The sequence below is a fragment of the Chelonoidis abingdonii genome, chromosome 15 (genome assembly GCF_003597395.2).
Source record: "Chelonoidis abingdonii isolate Lonesome George chromosome 15, CheloAbing_2.0, whole genome shotgun sequence".
Classification (NCBI taxonomy): Eukaryota; Metazoa; Chordata; order Testudines; family Testudinidae; genus Chelonoidis; species Chelonoidis abingdonii.
The window spans coordinates 26,465,310-26,490,800 of NC_133783.1; the positions used below are offsets into that span (position 1 = coordinate 26,465,310).

General features: G+C 39.4%; 1 protein-coding gene across 5 annotated transcripts in view; it reads left to right on the plus strand.

The window, feature by feature from the left end:
- The window catches only part of MCU (mitochondrial calcium uniporter), a 191,684-nt gene that overhangs the window by 138,544 nt on the left and 27,649 nt on the right, over positions 1-25,491 (plus strand). For 4 of the 5 annotated variants that reach the window (XM_075072644.1, XM_075072643.1, XM_032765859.1 and 1 more), the window contains exon 2: positions 23,675-23,744. The exons of the other annotated variant lie outside the window; for it this stretch is intronic. In XM_075072644.1, the coding sequence (XP_074928745.1) occupies positions 23,675-23,744 (70 nt within the window). The remainder of the gene's footprint in view (positions 1-23,674; positions 23,745-25,491) is intronic. 5 annotated transcript variants of the gene reach the window in all.

A 25,491-nucleotide genomic window follows, 5' to 3' on the forward strand; every position in this document is an offset into this window, starting at 1 on the left:
TTCACTTGGCAAAGCTTACAAAAAGTGCTGATACCCAAGAAAAAGAGTCTTCCCATGACCATTTGTAAACTATAATCCTCGTAACAAATCTTGTTTCAATCTTCTATTTCAGAGATAAAGGTCTAAGTAAAGTTTCTGGTCAAACCAGGAAAACAGAGACCCTAAATTATCTGAAACAATAACAACAAAAACAAAACTTTTGAATGAGAAGTTCTATTTCATAAAGTACAGCGTAGAACCAGTCTCTCCCCAGAACCAGCAATAGCTAGATGAACTCTGTCATCTCAGCAATTTCTCAGAATGCACTTGATGTTTCCATGGGGAGCTATTTTGTTCACATGAGGGTTATTTTTGTCTGCGTTTCCCATGGTTAAAATCACATTAAGGGACAAGATAGAACAGGCATAAACTAATTAGAATTTTTTTTCAAAAAAAAACATTTGCATTTATGCGTCCAAGGCCAGATTTACGGTAACTTAATTAAGCATGGCAGAAAATTGTTACTACTGGGGATTTACTAAGCACCCGAAGCAAGTTAGGCCCTACCTTACTATTGAAGCCTCCACTTGAATGTTTCAAGATTGCCAATTGGCTTACCATCCCTGCCACTTGGGTTCATAGAAGTCTGTAGCTATTAGCGAGGCCTGGGCCTATACCAACCCCTACACTTGAGTCGATCTACTCGCTTAGTTTTGCTAACTGCCAAACATAGGAACCGAATGACGAAATCTTGGAGTCAAACTTTGAGGTTTTTTAGATTCCAGGGAACTGAGTTGAAGTTTTCTTCCAGAGCTGGGCGAAGCTGTTCTAGAAAAGTCAAGTGGAAAGTTCTCAGAGGGAATCGCAATAGTACATGCCAGCAATTGCTTGCAGGGGAAAATGTTGATAGTGGGAACTTTTCGTGTGCAAACCAATTTTAACTGGTGGAAACAAGCGAGAGTTAAATCACTGTTGACTTGGGCAGCTCTCAATGGATCATTCAATGCTTTTCATCTGGTGTTGAGAACCACTGAAACTCAGTCATATAAATGATGGGGAACTCTGTAATTTACATGTTACAGATTCTTTTATAACATCTGTTGCTTAGCTACATATCTTAAAGGCAAAAATCAAGTCTTCTGCAGTTCCAGTGTAAGGAAAAAGTGAACTTCACAGTAAATCCTTTGGGAATGGTAAAAAATTTTTTCTTTAAAAATTTTATCATTGATCTCTCTTGATCAACAATTCAGGTCTTTGTTTGTAAGATTCTTATTTTTAGTAATGGAAAATGGCTAGTCGGGTGTACCAATACCAAATGAGATCTAATGTACTCCTCTGGCATAAAACTTGTTTGTACTTATCTAATATTCTTGACATTAATAGATCCAATACTGGTAACTGAGTATTTACAAAAGTACAGGAAGCTAAGTGACCTTTTACTATTCATTTATCGTGTGGTGCAGTTTTCCTGTTTTCAAGGCAAATTGGAAATAAACTTAGTAGAAAAAGGAGTTTTGTATAAAATAAGTCTGCAAGTCTAGGACTTGGCTGGGGTATGACCTTGTGTTGGATGCAGTGTTAACTCTTCTGGAAAGAGATTCAGGTTAGTGAGACTTGGTGGAAATGGGTGCCGCGAACAGGGATTTAGACGAGTGACCAGTCACCAGTACAATATAAGTATCTTGCTAACAGGATGTTGGTCTTTAAATTTTAACCTTACCGTGTATGACTGTCATGTCATCTCAATGAATGAGTATTTGCTAATGCTTCACCTTCAAAAATACTCTGTATTAATAATAATGAAAAATTGTGTGTCTTCTCAACTTGAAGGGTAGAATTGGTGTTAGCTGAATCATGCTGTGGGTCAGCACTAAAAACCATTCTGTATCTCTTCTCTTTCGCTACCATGTTGGGCCCTTCCTTGGAAAGTATCAGTCTGCAGCTAGTACTCATTTAGAATGTTTATGTGATAATATGGTTCTCTGGACTGCAAACTTTAATTCACTGTGTCAGCACTCTCAAACAAATGGAATTCCTGGAAATGCCTACAGTTGCTGAATGTGAATAGAAGGTTTCATATTTATGCCCCGCCATCCCCCTGATATCTATTTATGCAGTGATCCATTGAGGCAAGCAGTGACTTGTCAATTTACACATTATGATTTATGGGGGTTTTAATTTGCAAAGAATGGATGAGACCAGAGGTTTTCCAAAATTTTAATGTGGCCATTAATGATTACTGTTCCTGGTTGCGGCTTGCTGACCAAGGAATCTGTCATTACCACGAAATAAGGACTAGTTAGATTAAAATAAATTCTCCCATTCTTTTGCTTTTCAAGAATGAATCTCCCACTTGTTTCCTCATAGGGATCAATTTTCCTTCCCCATTTTAAAAAAAAATAAACTTCATGCTGCCCCTATGTACATCATTATTCCCACAAATGACAATAAAGTCATTCCAATTGTAACTTCAATTTTGCTTTCCACTCACAATTAAATTCAATTCTATCCTACAGTTTCACAAATCAAAAGTCCCTCAACCCTTCTCCCACTGAACTCTTCTACAGGTCTTCACCACGTTAGAATAAAATTGCCACCCCCACCCTCCTTGACCTGGTTTCTACTCTTAATCTTTGCCTTCAGGCATTTCCTTTCCTCACTCGCCTTCTTCGATGCCAAGTCCAGTCTCTTCCTTTTGCCTCAGCCTCAGGCCCCTGTGCTTCCTCCTTTCTTGTTTTCTCCCCCCTCTAAAATGCTTCCATGCAGTAAATGCTGGGGATCACTCCCCTTGTATTTTGTTTTGTCCACTTCCCCTCCGTGATGACTAAGCTTCTCATGATGGGATGGCTCCCTTATAATGCGCTCCTGACTTGGGGAATGGGAAGCTCACTTTATGGGTATGAACCTGTTGCACATATTCTTTACTTCACCAAATGAGTCCTTAGATCTATCCCGTGTTATCAAACTTGTGTACATTTCACTCACTGATTGAGGTGAACTTCATATGATTAACACTGTGTGATAGAAGGAACTCTAATGATGTTAACTAATTTCTCTCTCCAAATTTATCTAGGTAGAATATTTCCATTAGAACTTGGTTTGAAGTTCTCCAATGGAACATATTCCACCTTAGAATGTAGATTGGTCAACATTCGAAGGTAAGGAAAGGATTGTTCCATTTTGAATAAGATTGATGAAAACTAGGTAAGGTTGCTGTGCAGTTTCCACTCACCCATGAGCTGTGCGCTGCTGGTTACAGCCATAGGAACTTTTATTCTTAAGCTCCTAGGCTACTTTGCTGCTTTCCTGTGGGTTGCTGTGGAGCAGGGCTTGTGGCCAGCCCCCCAGATGGGATGGCTGCGGGTTCAGGAGCCTGGGAGCCTTGGGGAATAGGCACTCCCAGTCTTCCAGTTCTTTGGCATCAGGGCTGCAAGGTCCATGCATTCTGGACACCCTCCAAGCAAATGGCCCCTGGACCCTAGGGCCCTAGAGGCTTCCAGTGCACCATGCCAGGCAATGGGGCCACATTTTGATTTGGTGGACAATTTTCAATATTTTTGGCATTCTTAAGATATTAAAATCCTCTGAACCTGGAGTTACCTTTTCCACACAGTTCCTAGTTTCCATACCAGGCCTTAAGCCTTTTTTCATAGCAAAACGTATTGTAATGGGGGGGTCTTGAATATGCAGGAGTGTGGTGAGAGGCTAGTCATCTTTTTGCTGCCCTAAGCAAAATTGTCTGGGTTTAGGGTTACAAAAGGTCATATCCCTGTCATGGGTCAGGACCCCCCCCATTAACTCGAATAGCTGTGTGGACCATGAGTAAACCATATAGTTGTAAATGGAGCAAAGCTCAGTCTGGAAACTACTTATTCATGGGAAGGTGAAAGAGGAAGATACTAAGCTGTAAAGGCCATCCTGCGTCCAGTAATCCCAAATTATTAGGAAAACTTTTTATAAGAGGAACACCAAATAAAACATTGGGTCATGTTGCACACACAGACTTAAGTAACCGTTCCCTCAGTTTAAGACAAGAGTAGGCAACTTCTAAAAATGTTAAAAAGTTTAATACTGGGCATGCGAAACCTTAAAAATTAGGAGTGAATAAATGAAGACTCGCACACCACTTTCTGAAAGGTTTGCCAACCCTGAGGGTTAAAGATCTGCTCCTTCTGTGGTTGGTCTGTTCACTTCTGTCTCCTTTCTTTTACTGTTGTGTTATTGATTGTTAATAATTTTAACCATGGTCATAAGGCCCTTTAGGTTGTATTTGGTTCTGTGAAGCTTGCCCATTATCTTAGCCTTTGTTTCCTTTGCTAATGGGACATTGCTCAAATAACTTCATACTTATCTTTCTAAAAAGCAAAAAAAGTTTCTGGATTGGTTTCAAGGATCTTATTTTCAGTGTTGAGGGGAATCCAGGCAAACCAAATCCATCTAGTTTCTGAATCCAATTTAAAATTAGTTTTACTGATGTTTTTTGTTAACATACACTCCACTTCTGAAAGTTTAATTGTGTTCCTTTGAGCAAAGTGCACTTAAGAATTTACTGTTAATCCTCAGTCACACCTCTTGTTCAGAAACAGCATGGATTCCACTGCGATCATATCATAGTACAACTGCTTCCAGCCTGAACAGAAGGATTTGCTTTTAGGCAAGCCCTGGTCTATTCCCCTACCTTTCTAAGATGTTAGATGGATTTATGTTAGTTGTCTTTTGGACAAGGAGTTAATTTTGTAGGCTCTCTACTATTGACCATAATATTAAGTAGTTCTCTTTATTTATTGGTGGATTGGGCATATTCCTGAAAACAATCCAACTTTCAGCCGGGTTCATCTTCCAGAAGTACAAGCATGATTCTTTCCTCATACATTGTTAGTGCCAACCAAATGTAAGGTACAGTACCTAGCTATTCTAATAGTTGACTAAGTGGAAGGTGTCAGTTGGCTGGGATCTGTAATTCTAATTCATTCATTAAGTTGACTGTGCCAGGGCACAATCACAGCCTGTCATGCTGGCCAATATTGTCTTGTGGTTTCCTTGTATTCCCCTTCGGTAGTCAGTCTGTCTCTTCTCATCTTTATACTCTAGAACAAAAGAGCTCCAAAGACCTTTACGTTCTGCTTGTACAATGCCTACGACAATGGACTTGGTCCATGACTGGGGATTTCTAGCCGTCATAATACAAATAACAGTAATCCCTTACTTATGTATTGGTTAGCACAATACTAGTTTCTTATATGACTTCTCTTTTCCAAATTCATGACATTTTCGTATAATGTTCAGTATTGTATTTCATTATGTTCTAACATAGCAGACTTTTTCTGCTGAGCATTTAATGTTCAGAAAGGGGAACTACAAAAAAAATAAAGTTTGTTAAACATTAAATTAAAAGGTACAGTGCCAAAAGTGAAATCCCTGCAAGATGCCATGGAACTTTAAGACACCATAATAGACACTTCAACTTAAATGATTCCCCCAAATTTAAAAAAAACATATAGAACTAAAAAGTGCTGCCATGGTTAAATGCCAAAGTAAAAGAAGCAGTGAAAGGGCAAAAAGGCATCCGTTTAAAAAGTGGAAGTTAATCTAGTGAGGAAAATAGAAATAAGGAGCATTAAAACATCTGCAAATGAAGCATAAAAAAATTATAATAAGGCCAAAAAAGAATTTGAAAGAACCGCTAGTCAAAGGACTCAAAGTAATACATTTTTTAAGCTACATTGAGAAGCAGGAATGAGGCCACAGGACAATCGAAATGCGGAGGGGAGCACTCATCAGAGCCATCCAGAGAAGCTTAAATTAATTTTTTTTCTCCCTTGCCATTCAGGTTTCATAGCTGAAGATTGTGAGGGATATTCCCAAACCTGAGCCATTCTTTTAGGTGACAATCTGATTTAAACGCCTCCCAGATGGAAGTGTCATTAGAGAAGGTTTTTGGAACAATGTAAACCAGGGGTTGAACCTTTCAGAAGTGGTATGCAGTCTTCATTTAGTCACTATCTACTTTTAAGGTTTTGGCTTGGCCGGTAATACATTGTTATGTTTTTAGAAGGTCTCTTTCTATAAGTCTATAATATTAACTGAACTGTTGTTGTATATAAGTAAATAAGGTTTTTAAAATGTTTTTAAGAAGCTTCATTTAAAATTAAATTAAAATGCCAGAGCTACCCTGGACCAAGTGGCCAGGACCTGGGGCACGTTGTAAATGCACTTGAAAATTTAGCTCGCATGCCACCTTTTGGGCACGCGTGCCACCAGGTTGCCTACCCTTTTGGTCTAAGATAGTGGTGGGATTCACATCAGCCTGTGAGGAATGTTGGGTTGTCCTGGGAATTACACAGTAGTAGCTCTTCTGTTTGAAGGGCTGATACTTTTTTTACTTAATTGGTTATTTTAAAAGCTGGAAAAAGATTTTATTGAGGAGGAGTTTAGGTTTGAAATACTAACCTTAACTGTTTTCTTTAGTTGTTCTTTAAAATACTTCACCAAATAAGAATCTGGGTTTGATTTTAAACAAAAAAGAAGGAAAAACACTGGCTAACTTAAGTACTACTTACCCACTTTTACCCTGCCTAAAAAGATAGGGTTTTGGTGGGTGTTGATGTAGAATGAAGTGACATGCAGACAAATGGAAACTATTGGAGAGTGCGTACAACTTGATGAGAGAAATAATCTCTGTACATCTAATAAAGAGCTGGAGAAACTACATAGCTGTATTGAAGCAACTAAGTCAGTCTATTAAATTTTACTGCCCTACCTTTGGAGGAGATTTTTAAGAAGGGGAAGATGCAAAATTTGTAAAGGTCATCCACATCTCAGGATTGTAATTTATGTATCACGTGTTTAATCCAAGCCAAAAGGAATTAAGCTGCTTTCTATTCCTTTAATGAATATGGCACGTGCATGTAACTAAAATCATGACTACTTGTATTAGAATTTCAGTACTCTGCATGGTAAACCAAGTGTTATAAACTGTCATTGTTTTTGCTAAAGGAAGAAGTGTTGTTTCTTGGAATAGATGCAACCGTTATTATGTAACTTATCCTTTCTAAGTTATTTATAAATCCAGAAATGAGGATAATTTACAGCTTAGGTAACTGGGTTAGCTCTCCTGTTCAGGTAGCTAATGGCATTCAGACATTACAGGTCTCGATAATCCACCAGAGTTGAAACTGTTATATGATAGCGTAATCTTTAAAATTACGTTGCTGCTCAATTCTGGAAAATCATTTATATCACCTCGTGTTTCAGTGCTCCTTTTTTTAATGCTTCCCCCCCCAGGTTAATTATTCTCACAGCTGTTTCTGCAGAAGCTGAAATAAATTTTTGCCTTTTTTTTTTTTAAAAGTCAGAAACTTCACGAATTCCCTTTTCACTGATTATTTTGTTGTTGTTCTTTTCTCCCCCATGGAAATAAAAAGCTGGGTCTCTGTAAAATCTCTCAACTGGACATGTTTAGGACTTCTACTGAACTCTAGCTTAGAAACACCCCCCTGTTTGAATGCTTTTCTGTCTTTTTTAAAATGTAACAACTGAGGCTATTAAATCATGAAGCAGCATGCTTTTTTTATGGCTCTGGGATTGTTTAGGTATATGGAGCTTTTTGTTTTTACATTTCTCAGATTAATTTGGCGTGTAGCATGGTGAGGAATATTTATTATCTAATGTAATTTGACCTGTGTGAATAAGTTTGTAGCTGAGTCCAGTTCCATGTTTATCCATCAGAGGTAACCCACGGTGGTTGTTGAGTTCTTGGACTAGAATCATTTTGCACAGTATGAAAACTGGAACCTACCTTCTCATTTTGAAGGTGGCTTCCAGGGTTATTGCATGTTCTTGGGGAAGCTTACATCACTGCTGTCCATATTGTGCCATTTTTTTGATAAACAAAACATTAACTCTACAGACTGTAAACCTGGCACCTTTCACAAGTATTGTTTGCTTAAGAAGACGACAAATCGAATGGCTGACATTTGTTAAGCAAGCCTGTTTCCCTAAATCACTTCATTAAAGCAGCCAAGTTTAAGATTCTGATAGGCAGAATTTAGATGGAAACACTGGCGCACCTTGAAACACTTTCTGTTACCTACATTCTGCCTTAAAGTGGTTGGTTTTGTTTAATTGCTAGGATTTTTGGCATTTTATTTCATTTTTTAAGTGACGATTAGAACATTAAGGTATGTTAACTATTTCGACTTTTGATGCAAAGCCTCATTGTAAAGGAGGAAAGTTTGGAGTGCTTGTAGAAAAAAATTCTGGATGAACTACCGTGGAATACATACTACATAATGATGTGTGGTCTATAAGTAGTAATTTGAGGTATCCAAAGTAGGGTTCTTCTTCGAGTGCTTGCCTCATATCCATTCCGTTAGGTGGTGCGCGCGCTGCGTTGACAGTTCGTCGGAGAAACTTACCTAGCAACACATCGGTGGGCCGGCAGGTCGCCCCCTGGAGTGGCGCCGGTTCTTATGGCGCCTAATATATACCCCTTTCCGGCCGCCCGCTCCTCAGTTCCTTCTTACCGCCCGTGTCAGTCGTTGGAACGTGGGCATGGCTTAGCTTGATCTCCACCACCCTAGCGCGATTTGCTCGTTCTTTAGCTTTTTCGTGTACATAAGTTTTTCTCTAGTTCATTGTTAGTTATTGTTAGTATAGTTGTAGTTAGTGTAATAGTTTAAGAGGATTGGGGGTTCGCCACCTTCTCCTCCCCCGGCACCGGGGCCCAATGCCCGGTTCACCGGCTTCAAGCCCTGTGCAACCTGTCGTCGGCTGATGTTGGAATGGATATGAGCAAGCACTCGAAGAAGAAAAGACGGTTACTCACCTTTGTAACTGTTGTTCTTTGAGATGTGTTGCTCATATCCATTCCACACCCGCCCTCCTTCCCCACTGTCGGAGTAGCCGGCAAGAAGGAACTGAGGAGCAGGCGGGCCGGCAGGGGGTATATATTAGGCGCCATACCGGCGCCACTCCAGGGGATGACCTACCGGCCCACCGAGTGTTGCTAGGGTAAAGTTTCTCCAACGAACGTGCACGTGGTGCGCGCACACCTAACTGGAATGGATATGAGCAACACATCTCGAAGAACAACAGTTACAAAGGTGAGTAACCGTCTTTTTTCATAGCCCCAAGAACTGTTAAATGTTGTTTTGGTCTCTTCACATATCAGAACTCTCTTTGTGCTTTCTTGTCATAGTCAAAAAGTTGTGCCATGGTTTCCAGTGGAAACCTTTTTCAGGTGGTTAGAAGTATAAATCCACTGCAAATATTTGCAATGACCTTTTTTAGTAATTTGTTTACAAGCAAAATAATTTAAACTTTGTGCCCATGGTTTCAGTTCATGTAGGTTTTTTGATTTCAGAGTGAGTTGGAAAAAGTAGGTTCTGTATTAAGTCATTTCTTTTGTTAACTGAAATCATTACAAAATGAAACCAAGTGCTTTTAACACTTTAACACTTCAAAAAACAAATTATGCTTAAAGGTGACCACTCTGCAGAGACAAAGAAGCTTAAGTGGCTACTGTCTACATCTAGTAACTATCTTCTTTGACAACTGCTAAAATACACACACACATCCATCTGCTTTTCTTGGTAGGTTGACAGAATATCTTTATACGAGTTAAAGTATGTTCACAAAAATGTGTATATATGACGAAAGATGAGCTTTGACTATCAGTATTTTTATACACATGCAGATGTCCAGTCCCACTTCAGCTCTTGTTCTAAGGCAGTAGTCCCCAACCTTTTCGTCTGACAGGTGCCAGATGAAGGACCATAGTGGCAGTTGAGCATCCGCCAAAATGCTGCCGAAATTCGGAGGCATTTCAGCGGTGATGCCTCTGCATGACGCTGCTTGTTAATGGCAAGCAACGTCATCCAGAGGAGTCGCCACCACAATGCTGCCGAATTTCGTCGGCATTTTCGGTGGATGCTCGACTGCCGGCCAGGGTTCAGGCGCATGGCACCTGCGGCCACCGCGTTGGGAACCTCTGTTCTAAGGCAAGGGAAAGACTGGAAATGACAGAAATAAACAAATAGCAGTAATCAGAACTTGATCTCAGTCCACCCATGCAGCTTTGTGAGATGTGTTGTCTAAGGAAATAGCTTACTACGGCGTGCTGTCTCTTCTCCCAGGAAGTTTACCCTTGACACAGTATTAGGTTTGGCCTGAAAATAGTGCTGACCTCAGCTGAAATAATCCACTTGGATTATATCCGTTCCTGAAATTCTATTGAGTAGCTACTGTCCACTTCATCATATTCCATTTATCTATGTGATATTGTATTCAGTTTTGTCGTGCAGGAGCGGTGTCTTTGATTACTTCAGAATATTGAGCTAAATGCTCTAATTTGATGATTTGGTGACTGTACTATGAAGATAGATGCTGTTCCAGCCATTTATTCTTCTAAGAAATCAGTTAAATAGCAACCTTTTTTCTCACCCTGGTGAAAGTGGAGTTGTGTGGAACTAGTGTTCTTCAGCGCAGTCTATTTGGTGGCCTACTTATTAGCAAATTGATTTCTAGTAGTAGGAGCAACATCCTCTCTTGGTTAGACTGTAAATCCAAAAGTTACATTTAATGGAGAGGAGAACTGAGGTCTTATTGGGATAAGAAGAGTTGTTTGTACAACCACCTTATCTAAAGACATTAAATTATCCTTGTGCAAAACTTCTAGTGCTTGGTTCTCCTGCAATATTTAATGCTTCAGAGAGCATCTCTGTTCCAGAAGAACACTTGGGAATGCTGAGGGCAAGACCAGTTAAATAGTCCATATGTTCACGAAGTTCTAGAGCTGTCTGTAATTTGAGAAGTAAAATAAATCTAGTGTTGAGGATTTTGGTTCTACTCTGCTATAAATCCATAGCATTTTCTTCTTGCAGACTCACTATCTGGAATTTCAAAGCTGCTGTCTGGGGAGGAGTATGATGTTTCTAATAACCCACCGCTAGGTTGCTAAATATAACATACTTAAAGCTTACAGTGCTGCAATTCTACACATACCTAGACAACAGGGTCCAGGTTACTGCTTTGTCCCTTCTGCACAAGGCGTTAACTCCAGGTTCATGTCTCCTCCTCTTGCAAAGAGCACTAGGGAAAAATGTAAGATCTGGTGGGGAGAGAAGAATGCCTGTGGGAAAGCTCCACACCTGGGTACAGAGTGGGTGAACCTTAGTGGTGGGGAGTAGGGGATGTTGCATACTATTACCTTCTTTATTATGTTGATAAAGATTTGCTCCTACTGAAAAATACTGTCTTTCACTCTTTTAATTTCTGCTGTGTCACCTAAGCTCTCATATGTGCACCTAAAGTGAATAGTGGGTTAACATTATTTGGTCTTTTCTATAATAGAAGAGGCGCAGATGGGGTGTTCAGAGCAACATCAGGTCTTTTCTATAATAGAAGAGGCGTGGATGGGGTGTTCAGAGAAACATCAGACACTTCACTTATGTAGAAATGGGGAAAGTAAAAATTTGTATACAACTTAGTTTGCTCTCTAGCCCACTGTCTGATTAAATTGGATCCTTTTTGATAGTTTTAAACCTTTGTAGTATAAATCTTTGTTAGCAATTTCTTGTACTCTTCAATTGTTCTGTTAGGCATCCCCTGCTGCCTTCAGAACTGCAGCTCTGTAAACAGTCACATAACGTTGGCAGGGAGCAGAGGTGAAACAGAAAAGTCATGATAACGGACGTATCGCATTACTGACAAGTGTTTCTAGGAGAAAATATCCTCAGACATGCATCTCATGAGTCAAATGACAGATACTTCCTTTGTGTTTTAACGTGTATAGGACCAGTGAAGATTTTTTTTCTTGTATACACCTCACCTAGCAGATGAATGCTGTGAATTAAAAATGGAGAATGAAGATTTATTCTGTGAGCTGAATTTTCAAAACTTGCTGAAACTTTATGAAGGAAAACTGGCCAATCCTAACTAGACCTGGGGTTGGAATGTGATTAAGCTTTTCTTCTAGATAACGAACCATACATCTATCTACAAAGGGATTTTCTTTGTACTTGAGCAAACTACACTTAAAACATGGCCTGCTCACTTTTTTTCATTTGTCTTTTAAGAACCGTATTCCTTCCAGATTTAGAATCCTGAATTATTGAACTTCCCTTGGAGAGGGAGATAAATTGGAATCTCTAACAATTATCTAAGCAAAAGGGAAGTGGGGGTGGGGGGAAATCTTCAGCCTAGTAATAATAGAAGGAAAAGTAATTGCTTGATGGAATCAGATGACTCTGGTAACCTATTTCTGGATCACCAAAAGTGAACACACTAGTTGCAGGATGCTCTTAACTGCAGCTGTCTTGTTCTCTCTCCTTGTATATATTATATATCTTGTACAGCACTTTTTTATAGCATTAAAGGTGAGTGGGTGCAGAATTATGGTAGTTACTTTAGCACTAGTGAAGACTAGAACTGGTGAAATTATTGAAAGAGCTAAATAGTTATGCTGTCACTTGATCTGAGGATAAGGAGGAGACAGTATTCTCCATAATGAACATTAACATAAGTTGGTGAAACAGGTGATAGAAATACTTCCAACCCTATGTGCTAAAATATCATGAGTCAGGTCCACCCAAAATGAGGAGACTGCTTTGTAAAGTATGATTTTAAAAAAAAATTGTGTTTTTATTTGCTTCCTGGTTTTTGAGCCTTCAGGTTAGATTCAGGTACTGTTTTCAAGCCTTTCTCTGCTACCGTGAGGGCTAGAGACATACTTTAAAAACAAAACAAAATGAAGGCCTGGAGCTGGGTCTTTTTAATACCCCCCCCCCCACCTCCCCAAAAAAAACAACCCAGCACACCAATATTGAGACTTTCAATAACATTGCAAGAGTTGGCAATGCTGGAAATGTAAGGAAGTGTTTCCTTGAACCTTTTTCCCCACTCTATTTCAGCCCTGGATAAAGGTAGAGTGTGTTCAGCTTAGAGTAGAAATGTGGATGCCATCCCTAACGACCACCTCGGCTTGGCCTACGCTAGGAATTTGTCTGTATAACTGCGCTGCTCAGAGGTGTGGAAAATCCACACCCCTGAGCGACACAATTATACCGGCCTAATCTTCAGCGTAGACAGCACTATGTCGATGGGAGTGCTGCTCCTGTTGACATAGCTGCTGCATCTAGGAGAAGTGGAATGCCTATGCCAATGGGGGAAGCTTTCCTATTGACATAGGTAGCATCTTCACTAAATCCTAATCTACACTACAATGTTAGGTCGACGCAAGGCACCTTACATTGATCTAACTCTGTAAATGCCTACACTAAAATTTCACTCCCACCAATGTAACTCTCCCGCAACATCGACTTAACTCCACCTCTATAAGAGATGTAGAGTAAATATTGATGTAGTTAGCTTGACACAGTGTCAGGGCTTGTCTGTACTGGCAAGTTTCTGCACAGTAAAGCAGCTTTTTGCGCTAAAACTGCAGACGTGTACACACTGCCAAGCCACTTTGTGCACAGAAACTCCTCAGTTGAAGCGCTGCAAAAAAATCAGCATTTTGACTTTCATCGAGGTATTTGCACAGAGGCTCCAGCGCAATATTGCCAGTGTAGAAACTTGATTGCTTTCTGCACTGTAATTGGGCTCTGGAGCTGTCCCATAATGCCTCAAGTGATCATTCTCCTCATTGTTTTGAACTCAGCTGCCCTGGAAACATATGCCTCTCCCATTTCAAAGCACTGTTTCTGACAGCCATTGTGTACTATGCTGATCTGCTCCAGGACACAAAGTAAACAATGTGGCATGCTCGTGCTGTTGAACGCAGAGGCTGGGAGACGAGGGGGGGGCAGGGGCTGATGTCAGGGTTTCCACTTCTCCCTGCCTCAGGACTGGTTGCCTCTTGCCGCTGTCTGAACTTAAAAGACAGCATGCTGACACACACTCTGTCTTCCCGACACACACTCTGTCACCCCCACCCCACCCCCACCGCATACACACATACACATTCCCTTTTTCTGGAATTTGCTTGTTACCTGTTTCTTTTATTAAAAAGATGAGTGAAGAAAACACACTGACAGGGAAATATTTATAGCAGCCACCCACGGCTTAAGCTCTTCACCCTATGTACATCTGCTAGGAAAGGAATGTAAATGTGAGCTGAAGCTGCACACAGGTAATAGAATAGAGGTAACATAATTAAGACCATTCACACAGTTTGCTGTTTGGCATTTGAGGAAAAGATTTAATGCTTCTCCAGATATTATTGGCATTATCCCTTTGTGTCTGCCTTCTATGTCCTGGTAAAACATAAGGATTTAAGAGACTTTTATTGCTGTTCAGACATGCCCCAGTTACCTTGACAACCACTTTGGACCTTTATCTGTTTGGAGGTCAAACACTAAAACATTTCTTCAGGGCAGAACTGTCATTCAGTAGGTAGTTGAATTAGGGGAGGGAAGAACAGGAAGCTAGGCAAACAAGAAATGAGCTTAAGCCATTTGATTAAATCTAAGTCTATTGGACTTTGTTGTGGGAAGCAGGAGCTGTGCACAGTGAACAATGCAGTTTCTTGGGTGTGGTTTTTAAGTTGGTGAGAACACATGAATTGCAAGAGGTGAGGTCTTCTCGAAAGAGCATCTCTGATAGCACGGCTCCCAGACTCTCAAATGGAGCAGGATATTTGTTACTCTCCAGCCATATAGGTGTAAGTGGGGCACGAATAAAACTCCCCCATTATCCTTTTTTTTTCTTCTCCCACCAATTTTGCCCCTGATGCATTCTGTACAAAGAAAAATTAGCCCTTGTTAGCCAGGAAATGAAAGGTCATGAATCTTACGTTTGATCTCTCATTTGGCTTTACAGTACAGGGCAGCATCCTTTAGGCTTGAATGTTGCTCTTGTAACAATTAATGTTATGGTATCAGGCTGCTGGTGTGCATTTTATTGGGTTGCAAACTTTTAAATATACACATAATAGCCTAAAATGTGTTAAAATATATAACTAGTTAAGGAATATTTTTATACTGTGAATGTCTCTAAAGATCATGTTGGAAAATGTTTGAGGAAACCTGCCATACAAAGTTATTTCTTGATGTAAATCTGGTAATCAAAATAAAAATGTCAGTAATTGTACCCTTCAAAATGACCCTAAGGAGAAATCCTGCTGGACAGCTAAGGATTCATGAGTTCAGGGAGGTGTCATAAACCGATAGCTAAGGGTTAATGTTTCTTTCACCTGTAAAGGGTTAACAAAGGGAATGAAACACCTGACCAGAGGACCAATCAGGAAACCGCATTTTTCAAAGCTCAGGGACGGAATGTTTGGGTCTGTGTCTTTTGTCTGTCTCTCAGCTATGAGAGGGTTCTTTCTATCTTCAAGCTTCTAATCTTCAGTTTCCAAGTTGTGAGTCGCATTGCTCCTTCTATAAGGACCAAGTAACGGATCATCGGATAACCCAGAAATTCTGCGTGGCTGAATAGAGGTGGTTAGTCTAGTCGGTCATCGCAGACTTAGAAAAGAGGTTCTAATCTATACTATCGTTCACACGCTGCTAATGTACAGTTACCATATAGTGGTGAGACCACCAAGGACACAGAGAACTCTAGAGTAATAATGATGAAGTTGATATAGAAGCTATGATGTACGTATTCTACATGGAGGTTTAACGTCTGACAAGGCATGACGTTTGACAAATCTGGATATCTTTAGAATAAGGCTTGGTAATTATCCTGCAATTTAATATCAATAATAATACGTATATAAGATAAGCTACACTAAAGACAGCCGTGTAAAGTCTATAGCAACTCTGATGCAGAGATCATGTTCAGGTGGTTTTTCTTTAATAGAGCTTCTTTTTAACAGACTGTTTGGAGTTTTTCTCTGGTAGCTAAGGAACGAAGGAAGGAATCTCTGTTAAATTTAACGTAGGTGAATCTGTGCAGCCAGGGCTTGCCTCTCTGTTGCATTCAGGCAGTTTAAGTACAGTCTCGCCAGGCATAACCCAGGGAGGGGAACTGGGATGAGATTTAAAGAGGAGAACAAGGAGAGGCGTTTTTTCCATTTGTGGAGACTCATGCCGATGAGTCTTGGGTCCCCCAGGAAGGTTTTGAGGAGACCAGACGGGAGCCAAAACCCTGGAATTGTTCTGGCTGGTGGCAGCGATATCAGATCTAAGCTGGTAATTAAGCTTAGAGGGTTCATGCTAGCTTCTCAGTTTATGAACGCTAAGGTTCAAATCTGAGTAGGAAAGCTATGACAGGAGGGAGCTAAGAGGGGAGAAGGAAGGAAAGATCTCTGAATGAAAAACCTCTGAGAAGCTTTTTTTTTTTTTTTTTTAAGCATACATAATAGTGTGGAGTGGAACACGTGGGAATAAATAGGACTTCTCATTCCAGGTGCAGTCAGATGGACAAGCCAGAGACTGAACAGAAAACCAGACAACACCCTATTAGTAGTAATTTTGTCTCGTTGTAGGAATTCTAACCAGTAGCTTCTGAGGTAACCAGTGTCAGAGCCAACAAAGGGCATTCTGTTTTACACAGTGGAAAAACTGGATATGGAAGAAAAATGGCTGGTACTGTTGAAAAGACTAATTGGGTCAAATCTGATTTCAGGCCAGTACAGATTTGACAGGATTCCTTCGTAGGTTGCTGGCATGAACACTGCAATATGCATTCACTAATATGTTGAAGTTTTTCAAATATTTTGCATCATAAATAATACAATCTCTCGTTGGTTTAAACCTTTTTTACATTCTTCTCTTCCTCAGAAAATGTGTTGTCCTTTCACATTTTGATTCAAGAGTTCTAATCACCTGGTCTGAAGCTTGGCTCTCAAATGTGGCTAGATTAGTTTGCAACTGGGAAACTGTCAAGATTGTCAGTGAGCATTTTTTTTATCTGTAATGTCAGTTTAAAAGAAACTCATATTTTTTTGTCGCTTAATCTTGGTCCCTGGTTTAAATCAAGTTCCAGACATAAGTAACCAAAAATCATTACCATCAGGATACTTATGCTAGCCTAGGTGAAATAGCTGATAGTGGTTTCCATCCAGTCTGTAGTGGGCCGTTTTCCACAACACACAAACCACTGTCCCAATTAACCTCCATGTTGGTAGTCATGGACTTCCTCACCAATGATGCTTTTCTGTGTATCCTCCATTGCTGTAGCACCAGTGGGAGCATTAAGAGTAGACAAGATGCTGGCATTTTTATCACTATATCATATAACTCTGCTCAGAGTAGGCCTCGAAACAGTTGGTAATTAAATATTCAGGTAGCCAGTCTGCACTACTACCTCCTCCACTGCTTGAATGAGTGGAGCTGCTAAGCAGCACTGAGTATGTCTCCATAGCATTTTGGACTGAGCAGTAGAGAGCCTCCTAGCATGAATCAGCAAACTTTGGTGTGAGGAGGCTCACACTAGTGCTTTTAAAAATAGCTGTATAGACAGTGCCTTGAAGTCATGGCTTGGGCTGGAGGTTGGAGTCTGAAGCCCACCCATAGGCTTCAAAGCCTGAGCCACAATTTTCTATCTGTACAGCTATTTTTAGAGCATAGCATGAGTCCTCCTAGCCCAAGTATGTTGACTCAGGCTAGAAGGCTCGTTCTTGTTCAATCCAAAATGTTGTGTAGATATACCCACAGAGATGTGAAACAATAAACCCATTCTGGACAAGACAGAGAAGTCACGGATTGAATGGATATGAAAAGCGAATTCATAGTTCTAGTCTCTCTCTTCATATTAAATGTACAGTAAATGTGTGCCACAGTTTGATCTTGGATATAATTCTTGTGTATCACTTTACTAAAACTAGAGAGTTTGGATATGAACTAAGTGTCCTCAAATGATTGTGAGACATGATCAGTGAAGAATGAAATGAACTGCTCTTTTGGTCCAGAATTTAATTTTTCTGCCACGTTTTCCTGTAAACTTATTGAATAGTACGCTTTGGGGGTGGAATGGGATGTGTGTTGACAATGCCTCATTATACTGAGGCCCAATTCTGAACCTTGGGATGAATGTAAGTGATATGTGAGTTTAACCTGGATGTTGATAAATGGAAGAGGGTTCAGAGAAGAGTTATGAGAATGATTAAAGGATTAGAAAACATGCCTTTAGTAATTGAACTCTGAGTCTATCTATTTAGCTTAACGAAGAAGAGGTTGAGATGGTTTGATTATAAATATCTACTTAGGGAACACACATTTAATAATGGGCTCTTTAATCTAACAAAGAAAGGTATAACATCATCCAATGGCCAGAAGCTGAAGCCAGACAAATTCAGACTGGAAATAAAATGTCAGTTACTCTCATGGTTAAAAACCAACCATTGAAACAACTTACCAAGATTCTTGTTAGAATCTGTCACTGACATTTTAAATCAAGATTGGATATTTTCCCAAAAGATACACTCCAGGAATTATTTTGGGGAAATTCTCTGGCATATGTTAGACAAGAAGTCAGAATGTATTATCACAGTTGTCCCTTCTAGCCTTGGAATCTATGAATCTATAAAGTGAAGTGAGAACCAAATTCTTTCCATAGGGTTACTGAAAACTTTGTTTCAAAACTAAACTGATTCTGTATGATTCAGAAATTACAAAGCCTGCACTTCCTAAATATGTGTAGGTACAAAATAGATCTGGTGCCTTGTCATCTGTGTTGTGTGAAAATGTGTGTGATTTTAAAGAAAGAACACTCGAATGATTATGACAATTATCTGGTAGTGATAAAACAGGCCTTAAAGGATTTTTGGGACCGTTTGAACAGCTGTCAGACTTAAGACTGTCCTGCAAAAATCAGGTAGTATGGTAATTCTATATCTGATGTTTCTACATACAGATTGTGGCTTCAGATAGGGGGGAAAGGATTAGAAGTGTTAAGTTTAAAGGGTTTGGTGCTCTGCCTTGAAATAGGCTGAAACAAAAATGAAATATCGAGCAATCTCAGAACTGTCTTCAGAACATTTAATTTTTTTAAAAATCACAACTTTACTATCTGTGCATACCTGATTGCTGTTGGACTTTGTGTAGATTTAGATGCATTAATGTAAGCATGAAGTTAGTGATTTCAACTTCATTCAAAAGGGTCTTAGTTTCTCTTGAACTAGGGACAATCGTATGTCATATTTACAGCCTTGTGTGTTTACATATGAACTGCATAGCTTTTGACAATTGTAATTTCCAGTGCAAATGCTAACACAGCCTTTGCTGTGTAACAGAAGTGCAAAGAGAGGGGAACACCACCATTTTCCAGGACATCTGGAGCGGTGACAGTTTGTTTCAAAGTAAATTGAACAATGTTTATAACTTAGTGGGCTGGTTTTGCTTGGTAGCTCAGACAGTGGACATTCAATATTCCTCTTGGGATCCCCCACAGTCAGATTAAATATCCAGATCTTCATTCCTAACCATCTTTGCTTTCAGTCAGACTTGCTATTTTCAAATGTTAAAGGGACACTGCCATTTTAAATTTGGCCCATAATGTAGACTTTTGTAAAAGAGAGATTTTTCCAGCCCAGTAGAAGTGTTTAAACTCATTTATTTTAAATTCAAACAGACTTTTAAAATGACCATTTCTCTTTTGTTCACCATCCAAACACAGTTCTGAGATGTTCAAAATGCAACTGACCCCAAGCTAAAGTGAAACTGACTTGCATTGATTTGCATTTTCAAAACTCAGAAAATAATGTAAATACAGTACAAGTTTCACTGGATTTTTAGAATTTTCAATATTCTCAGCAGGCGAGCATATCACAATTTTTAGGCTAGGAGATATTAGGGTCTGTCATAAGTAGATAGGTAAGGGTTAATTTTCTTTTACCTGCAAAGGGGGAACAAAGGGGGAACCAAATGATATGACCAGAGGACCAATCAGAGACCTGGATTTTTTTTAAAGTCTGGGAGGGAACTGGAAACTCGGGGTCTTTTTGTTTTCCTCGGCTGTGAGTAAACAAGCTTTTCTTCTAACTCCATCTTCTTTCAAATATTCTACTATCAAGTGTGAGTACAAAGGAACCAAAGTAATCGGCTGTGATGTGCTTTGATTTGTATTTACATGGGTGTTGATTTGCTGGACTGGTTTAATTGGGCTATCTTTTAAATCAGACTGTTTATTCCTATTTTCTTATAAGCCATATTCCTGTATTGAGTTTCTTAATGCAGTATTATTGTTCTGTATTTTCTTTCTTTTTATATAAAGTTTCTTTTTAAAACTTGTGGGAGTTTCTTTTCCTAGTGAGGCAGAGGGGAGAGGAATTTCTGTGCCCGGAGCTCTGTTATATCTGTGACAGGCTAGGCGGGGGGAGGGAAAAGCCCAAGCTCTGTGTCTTACTTTCCTATTGTCCCAGGGCGGGAAAAGGCTACGGGACAAAGGGAGGGGTGAATCTCTTGTGTGAGCTGACTAGGTTTGAATGCATAGCCTCGGGGAAGCTAGATTGCCTCTCTGGTTGTATTCAAAGAGAATAGGACAGCATCGCACCGGCTAACCCAGGAAAGGGGGGGAAGCTGGGGGATGAGATAGAGGAGACCCAGGGGCTCTGGGTCTTGGAGGGGTCCCCCAAGGAAAGGTTTGGGGAACCCGAGGGGGCCGAAACCCTGGAAAACTTCGGCTGGTGGCAGCGAGATAAGATCCAAGCTGGGTATAAGCTTGGGGAGGTTCACAGTAAGCACCCAGATTTTGTACGCTAAAGTCCAGATTTGGGACAGACGTTTACCACAAAGTTTCATTGGATTTTTAGAATTTTCAATATTCTCAGCAGGCGAGCATATCACAATTTTTAGGCTAGGAGATATTAGGGTCTGGATTCAATTTGTGCAACTGCTTTCCAAAGAAAAAGGGAAATTAAATTGCTGAGAGAGCAATTTTTATTCCACTGACATTCCCCTAACCAGGGTGGATTTGATTTAAATCACTAGTCAGGAAGACTCAATTTAATCATGTATTTATACATAAATTGTATACATTCTTGTTGGTTGTTATAACCTTAATACATAGTCTTCACAACTTAGAGACAGATGTGGGTTTCATTTTTAGAAGGTACACTATCTATATTTTTAAGTGACTTACTTGAAAACTTTTCAGATTAGTTTTACAGCTGTGTCAGAAAATGAATGATTGTTTGGTTATTTCATTCACCAAACGTAATTGAAGCAGGTATTTATGAAGGTGAGAGGTGAACTATCTTCAATTCAACAGGCTAACGATTAATAATTGGAGGATTTTCTTACCATGCTCTATTAGGAGAACATCACCTGACAGACATTTAAATTGTTTTATTTAACTAAAACAACAATGTTATGTAGTCTGGATTTTTTTTCTTCAACCACAAACATATAATAGTTCAACAAAACAAGCATTTGAATACAGTTAAACATTCAAGTTTTTTAAAATCAGGTTTGTGGGTCTTTTTAAATTATTTTAACTAAAATAATTCAATGAAATACCTTTTTTTTAAAAAAAAAATTAAATTGATTGTTAGCCAGGTCAACATGAGAAACTTAAAATATTGGCTTCTGCAGCTAACTCAGTCATCTTCACTTCATTTTCCTGTTTGTTCATAATCTGGAAAAGAAAAACAAGCTTTCCTGCTTTTTCAAGTCGCAAACGATTTCTCAGTTTGGAATGAATTAGTCCAAAGGAATAAAATATTCTTTCTACACAGGCAGAAGAAGCTTATCACTTCAGCAGTCTCTGAATCCAGGTCTTAAGTAACTTTCACCAGTTCACTGGGTGTGACTTTTCTTTAAAACATCATCAGCAAACATGTATTTTTTGAATGGTTCTTATTCCCAAACTGAGTCTCTTTTACGGCCTGCTGCCATTATATGTTTTCCCTTCTAGTGAGAGAATGGTATGGTAGATCTCAAATCAATGAAGGCTACTCTCAAACACCTCAAGACTTCTGGAATATGCTGCTCAAGCAATTTCACTTTTGTTTCTACTGCTTGTCCGTCCCTTCTCACGTTTATCTCCAAACTTCTCCTTGTCCAGATCTAGTCTGCCCCCAACAATCTTCTGTTCATTGAACTTTCTGAAACTTTGCACTTTTAGAGAGGTAAGGGATTGACTCTGTGTATACAAATTTGCAGAGGGACAATAGGGTTATTTCTCACCTCTATATATTATTTACTTTAAAACATTTTTGCAGTTAAGAAGCATGTTATCTCTGGAGACTTAAATCCACAGTTTGAGAACTGCAAAACTAAGCATTTCTGATGGTATCTTCTAGACTGAGCAGTGAGTCCCATTGGGTAGATAGAAAGAGTAACCTAAATAATCTGTAGAGAAGCCCCTGGAACCCCATAAAATTGGGTCCCTAATCCATGAACTATTGGAACTCATTTATAAAACTTTTTTCTTAAATATTACATGAATATATTGTCTCATATTATAGAATAAGAAATTATAATCCCTATTCCATGATGAGATATGTTTGAGCTATACTGTATCTTAATTAAAACTGTCTTTAAATAGGTTTTTCCTGAAAAAGCATTTTATCAAAAAAATCCAATTTTAAATAAAAAAAACTTTTTGTTTTTTACAAAATTTTAATAATGGATTTTTATCCACTCTGCCCCTAACCAATAGTTTTAAATTCATTTGACAACTTGATACAGCAATAATTAACACATTTTGAGTTCTTGATACAAAATTCTTATCAATGCAGAAATTGTCCAACAAACACTTAAAGCAAGACTCTTTACTAAAGGTACACTTGTAATTGGAATACAGGCTTTGGAATACAAAAATAATTTGCAATTAAACATGGTCACAAACCGCTGAAATATCTAAATGTACTAACTACTAAATATCTAGACTGCTCCGGTCTTGACTAATGCCATCTAGTTTATAAAATGGAGGCGCTTTGTAGGTTTGTGCTAGTGCTGTAATCTACCAGTAAGCATTTATTAAACACATGTAGTGGGATTATCCTAGAATACATTGTTTCTGGAAACAAGTGCTTAAAGCAGCCTGACTCTAGGCTCTCCCCTACAAACTAATATATGTGGCTTACCGAGGGTAAATAACATCAATACATACAAAAGTAAGTTAATCCACTTCTGTACTTTTCTCTTTATAACTGCAAGGCAGTCTTTTTCAGCCCAGTGGTCTTGCCCCTTTTTTCCTGATTCTGGTAAGGTGGTTGTATACAAACTTGCTTGTATGAAACATAATAAAAATGACCTTTTCCTCTGCTTTTCTTCCTTTATATACTGAAAGGACAAAAAGATCTAACCTATAATTCTTCATAACTCTTTCTATTCACCCATTATGTTGCAGTTCCTTCTTTCTTTTCCAAGTGTTATCTACTTATACTGCTCTTTACCTTATGTTTTTTCTTGCCTTCTCTACCTGTGCCTCTCTCAAATTTAATGTTCAAAAATTCAGTTTTAAGCTAAAGTGGCTGTTACGCCAAAAAACATTGATATCTAAGCTGCCCCTTTAAAGTTTTCTCTAACTACACTATTTGGTGGGCAGAAACCATGAGAAGTGAACATGGCTGAGGGGGTATATCCCTTCTGGATGACAGACGGCAACAAAAAATGCTGCACTTGACAGATGCTCCTGACTTGCTGTCATCCTTGTGGTAGATAGGAGGATATGCCTAGATAAATGTCATTAGGATGTGTGGAGAGAGAGTAGGAGGTGGCAGTGGAGTGAGAGTCTGAGACTGTCATAACCCAGCATTTGTCCTTTATTAACCATTCCATTTTGCTGTGTTTGGATTTTCTAGGTGCACCAGAGGCTTTCTCCATGGCAGAGCTTGAGAGTGGTGCATTGCAGTACAGTAGTGCCCTCTGATGGTGAGTTTTGGCAAAGAATTTTAGTCTTGTTTCTGAATGACTTTCCAACTCAAAGTGACAGAGTCCTGTGGCACCTTATAGTCTAACAGAAGTATTGGAGCATGAGTTTTTGTGGGTGAATACCCACTTTGTCAGACATCTGTTGAAGTGAGTAGGTCTGACGAAGTGGGTATTCACCCACAAAAGCTTATGCTTCAATACGTCTGTTAGTCTATAAGGTGCCGGAGGACTCTGTCTCTTTTTACAGATCCAGACTAACCCTGCTACCCTCTGATACTTTCCAACTCAGATCACCCAGTGTGACTGATTGTTTTTTCCTGTGATGCCATCCAGTTTTTCTCCAAGGACTGGGGTGGGGGTGGAGACGAAATGGCAATGCTAAGACAATAGCAGTATGAAGTACAGATCATAAAGTCGCTTGTGTAAAATTAAAAAAAAGGACTGCCCCTATATCTTTTGCTGAAGGTTGGATAAATGCATGCACATAATCCTTCTAGGGCAGCTGCTCCTTCTCTTTCCCTGAGTTTTCCCTAGTTCTGCTTCACCACGGTAGCACCCTCCCCCTGGGAAAGAAGGAGGAAGATAGAAGGATTTTTTGTTTATCATCAGTTTCATTTCCTGACTTGAGAAGAGAGAGGTCATTTGCTTCAGAAAGGCTTGATTAAATGTTTATGCTCAGACACCATACATCATGTCCACAGTCCACTTCATTTGCTTATGAGAACAAGGAGTCTTGAAAGTCACTCATCTTACAGAATGCTGTGTATCTGTGCCACTAAACCAATCCTTGGCTTTCTTTTGCAAAATAGCTGCTGAGCCCCAATTATAGCACAATTTTACTTTTACTCTTCCTATATCTTTCCTTTTCCTCCCACCAAACAAGCAGCAGCTTTTCATACCAGCTCCCTCCAGAGCCAGTCTGTGCTGCTTTTGAAATAGCTGAAGGGGGACACCAGTCCAACAAAGCATCTCCTTGCCTCACTCCACCTGTGTACTTCTAGGTCAACAGAGTCTGGGAAAGTTGTGGAGGCAATGCAAAGGATCAGCCATGTTTTACCCCAAAATAGTGATGAAATGATAGTTCCAAGAGATCAGAATTTACAAACTGGCATTAAAAACTTCCATGTTACAAACTGCAAATGAAGGCACACCTTATAAATGTTAGTTTAATTTCATGTTATTAAGCAGGCCACCAATCCAGAACAAAAACATTGTCTCAATCTTTGACAAGCATATTTAGATTTATTGTTATACAAGTCTGTACAGGGCAGTGGTTCTCAAACTTTTGTGCTGGTGACCCCTTTCACATAACAAGCCTCTGAGTGTGACTCCCCACCCATAAATTAAAAACACTTTTTAATATATTTAATACCATTATAAATACTGGAGACAAAGCAGAGTTTGGGGTAGAGGCTGACATCTTGTAATCCTCCGTGTAATAACCTCGCGACTCCCCCGCCGAGTTTGAGAATCCCTGGATAGGGGGTGTGTGTTACATTCTTTTTACATTTGCGTGCCATGGAAGAAGTAATTGCCACACACAGGAGTGTATCTGAAATCTCCCACAACACAGCAATGCAGTTTCAAGCTAAAAGAAGCATTAATATACATTCTTGCCATCCCAAAAAAATTCTAAGTGGATCAGAATTCAAAGGGGTCATTGCCAAAGTTCCTTGTGCTAGATCTCCAGTTATACGTACATTTGAAGAAAAATCTTTGGAAAGCACTTTTGTAGTCTTGTATCCCA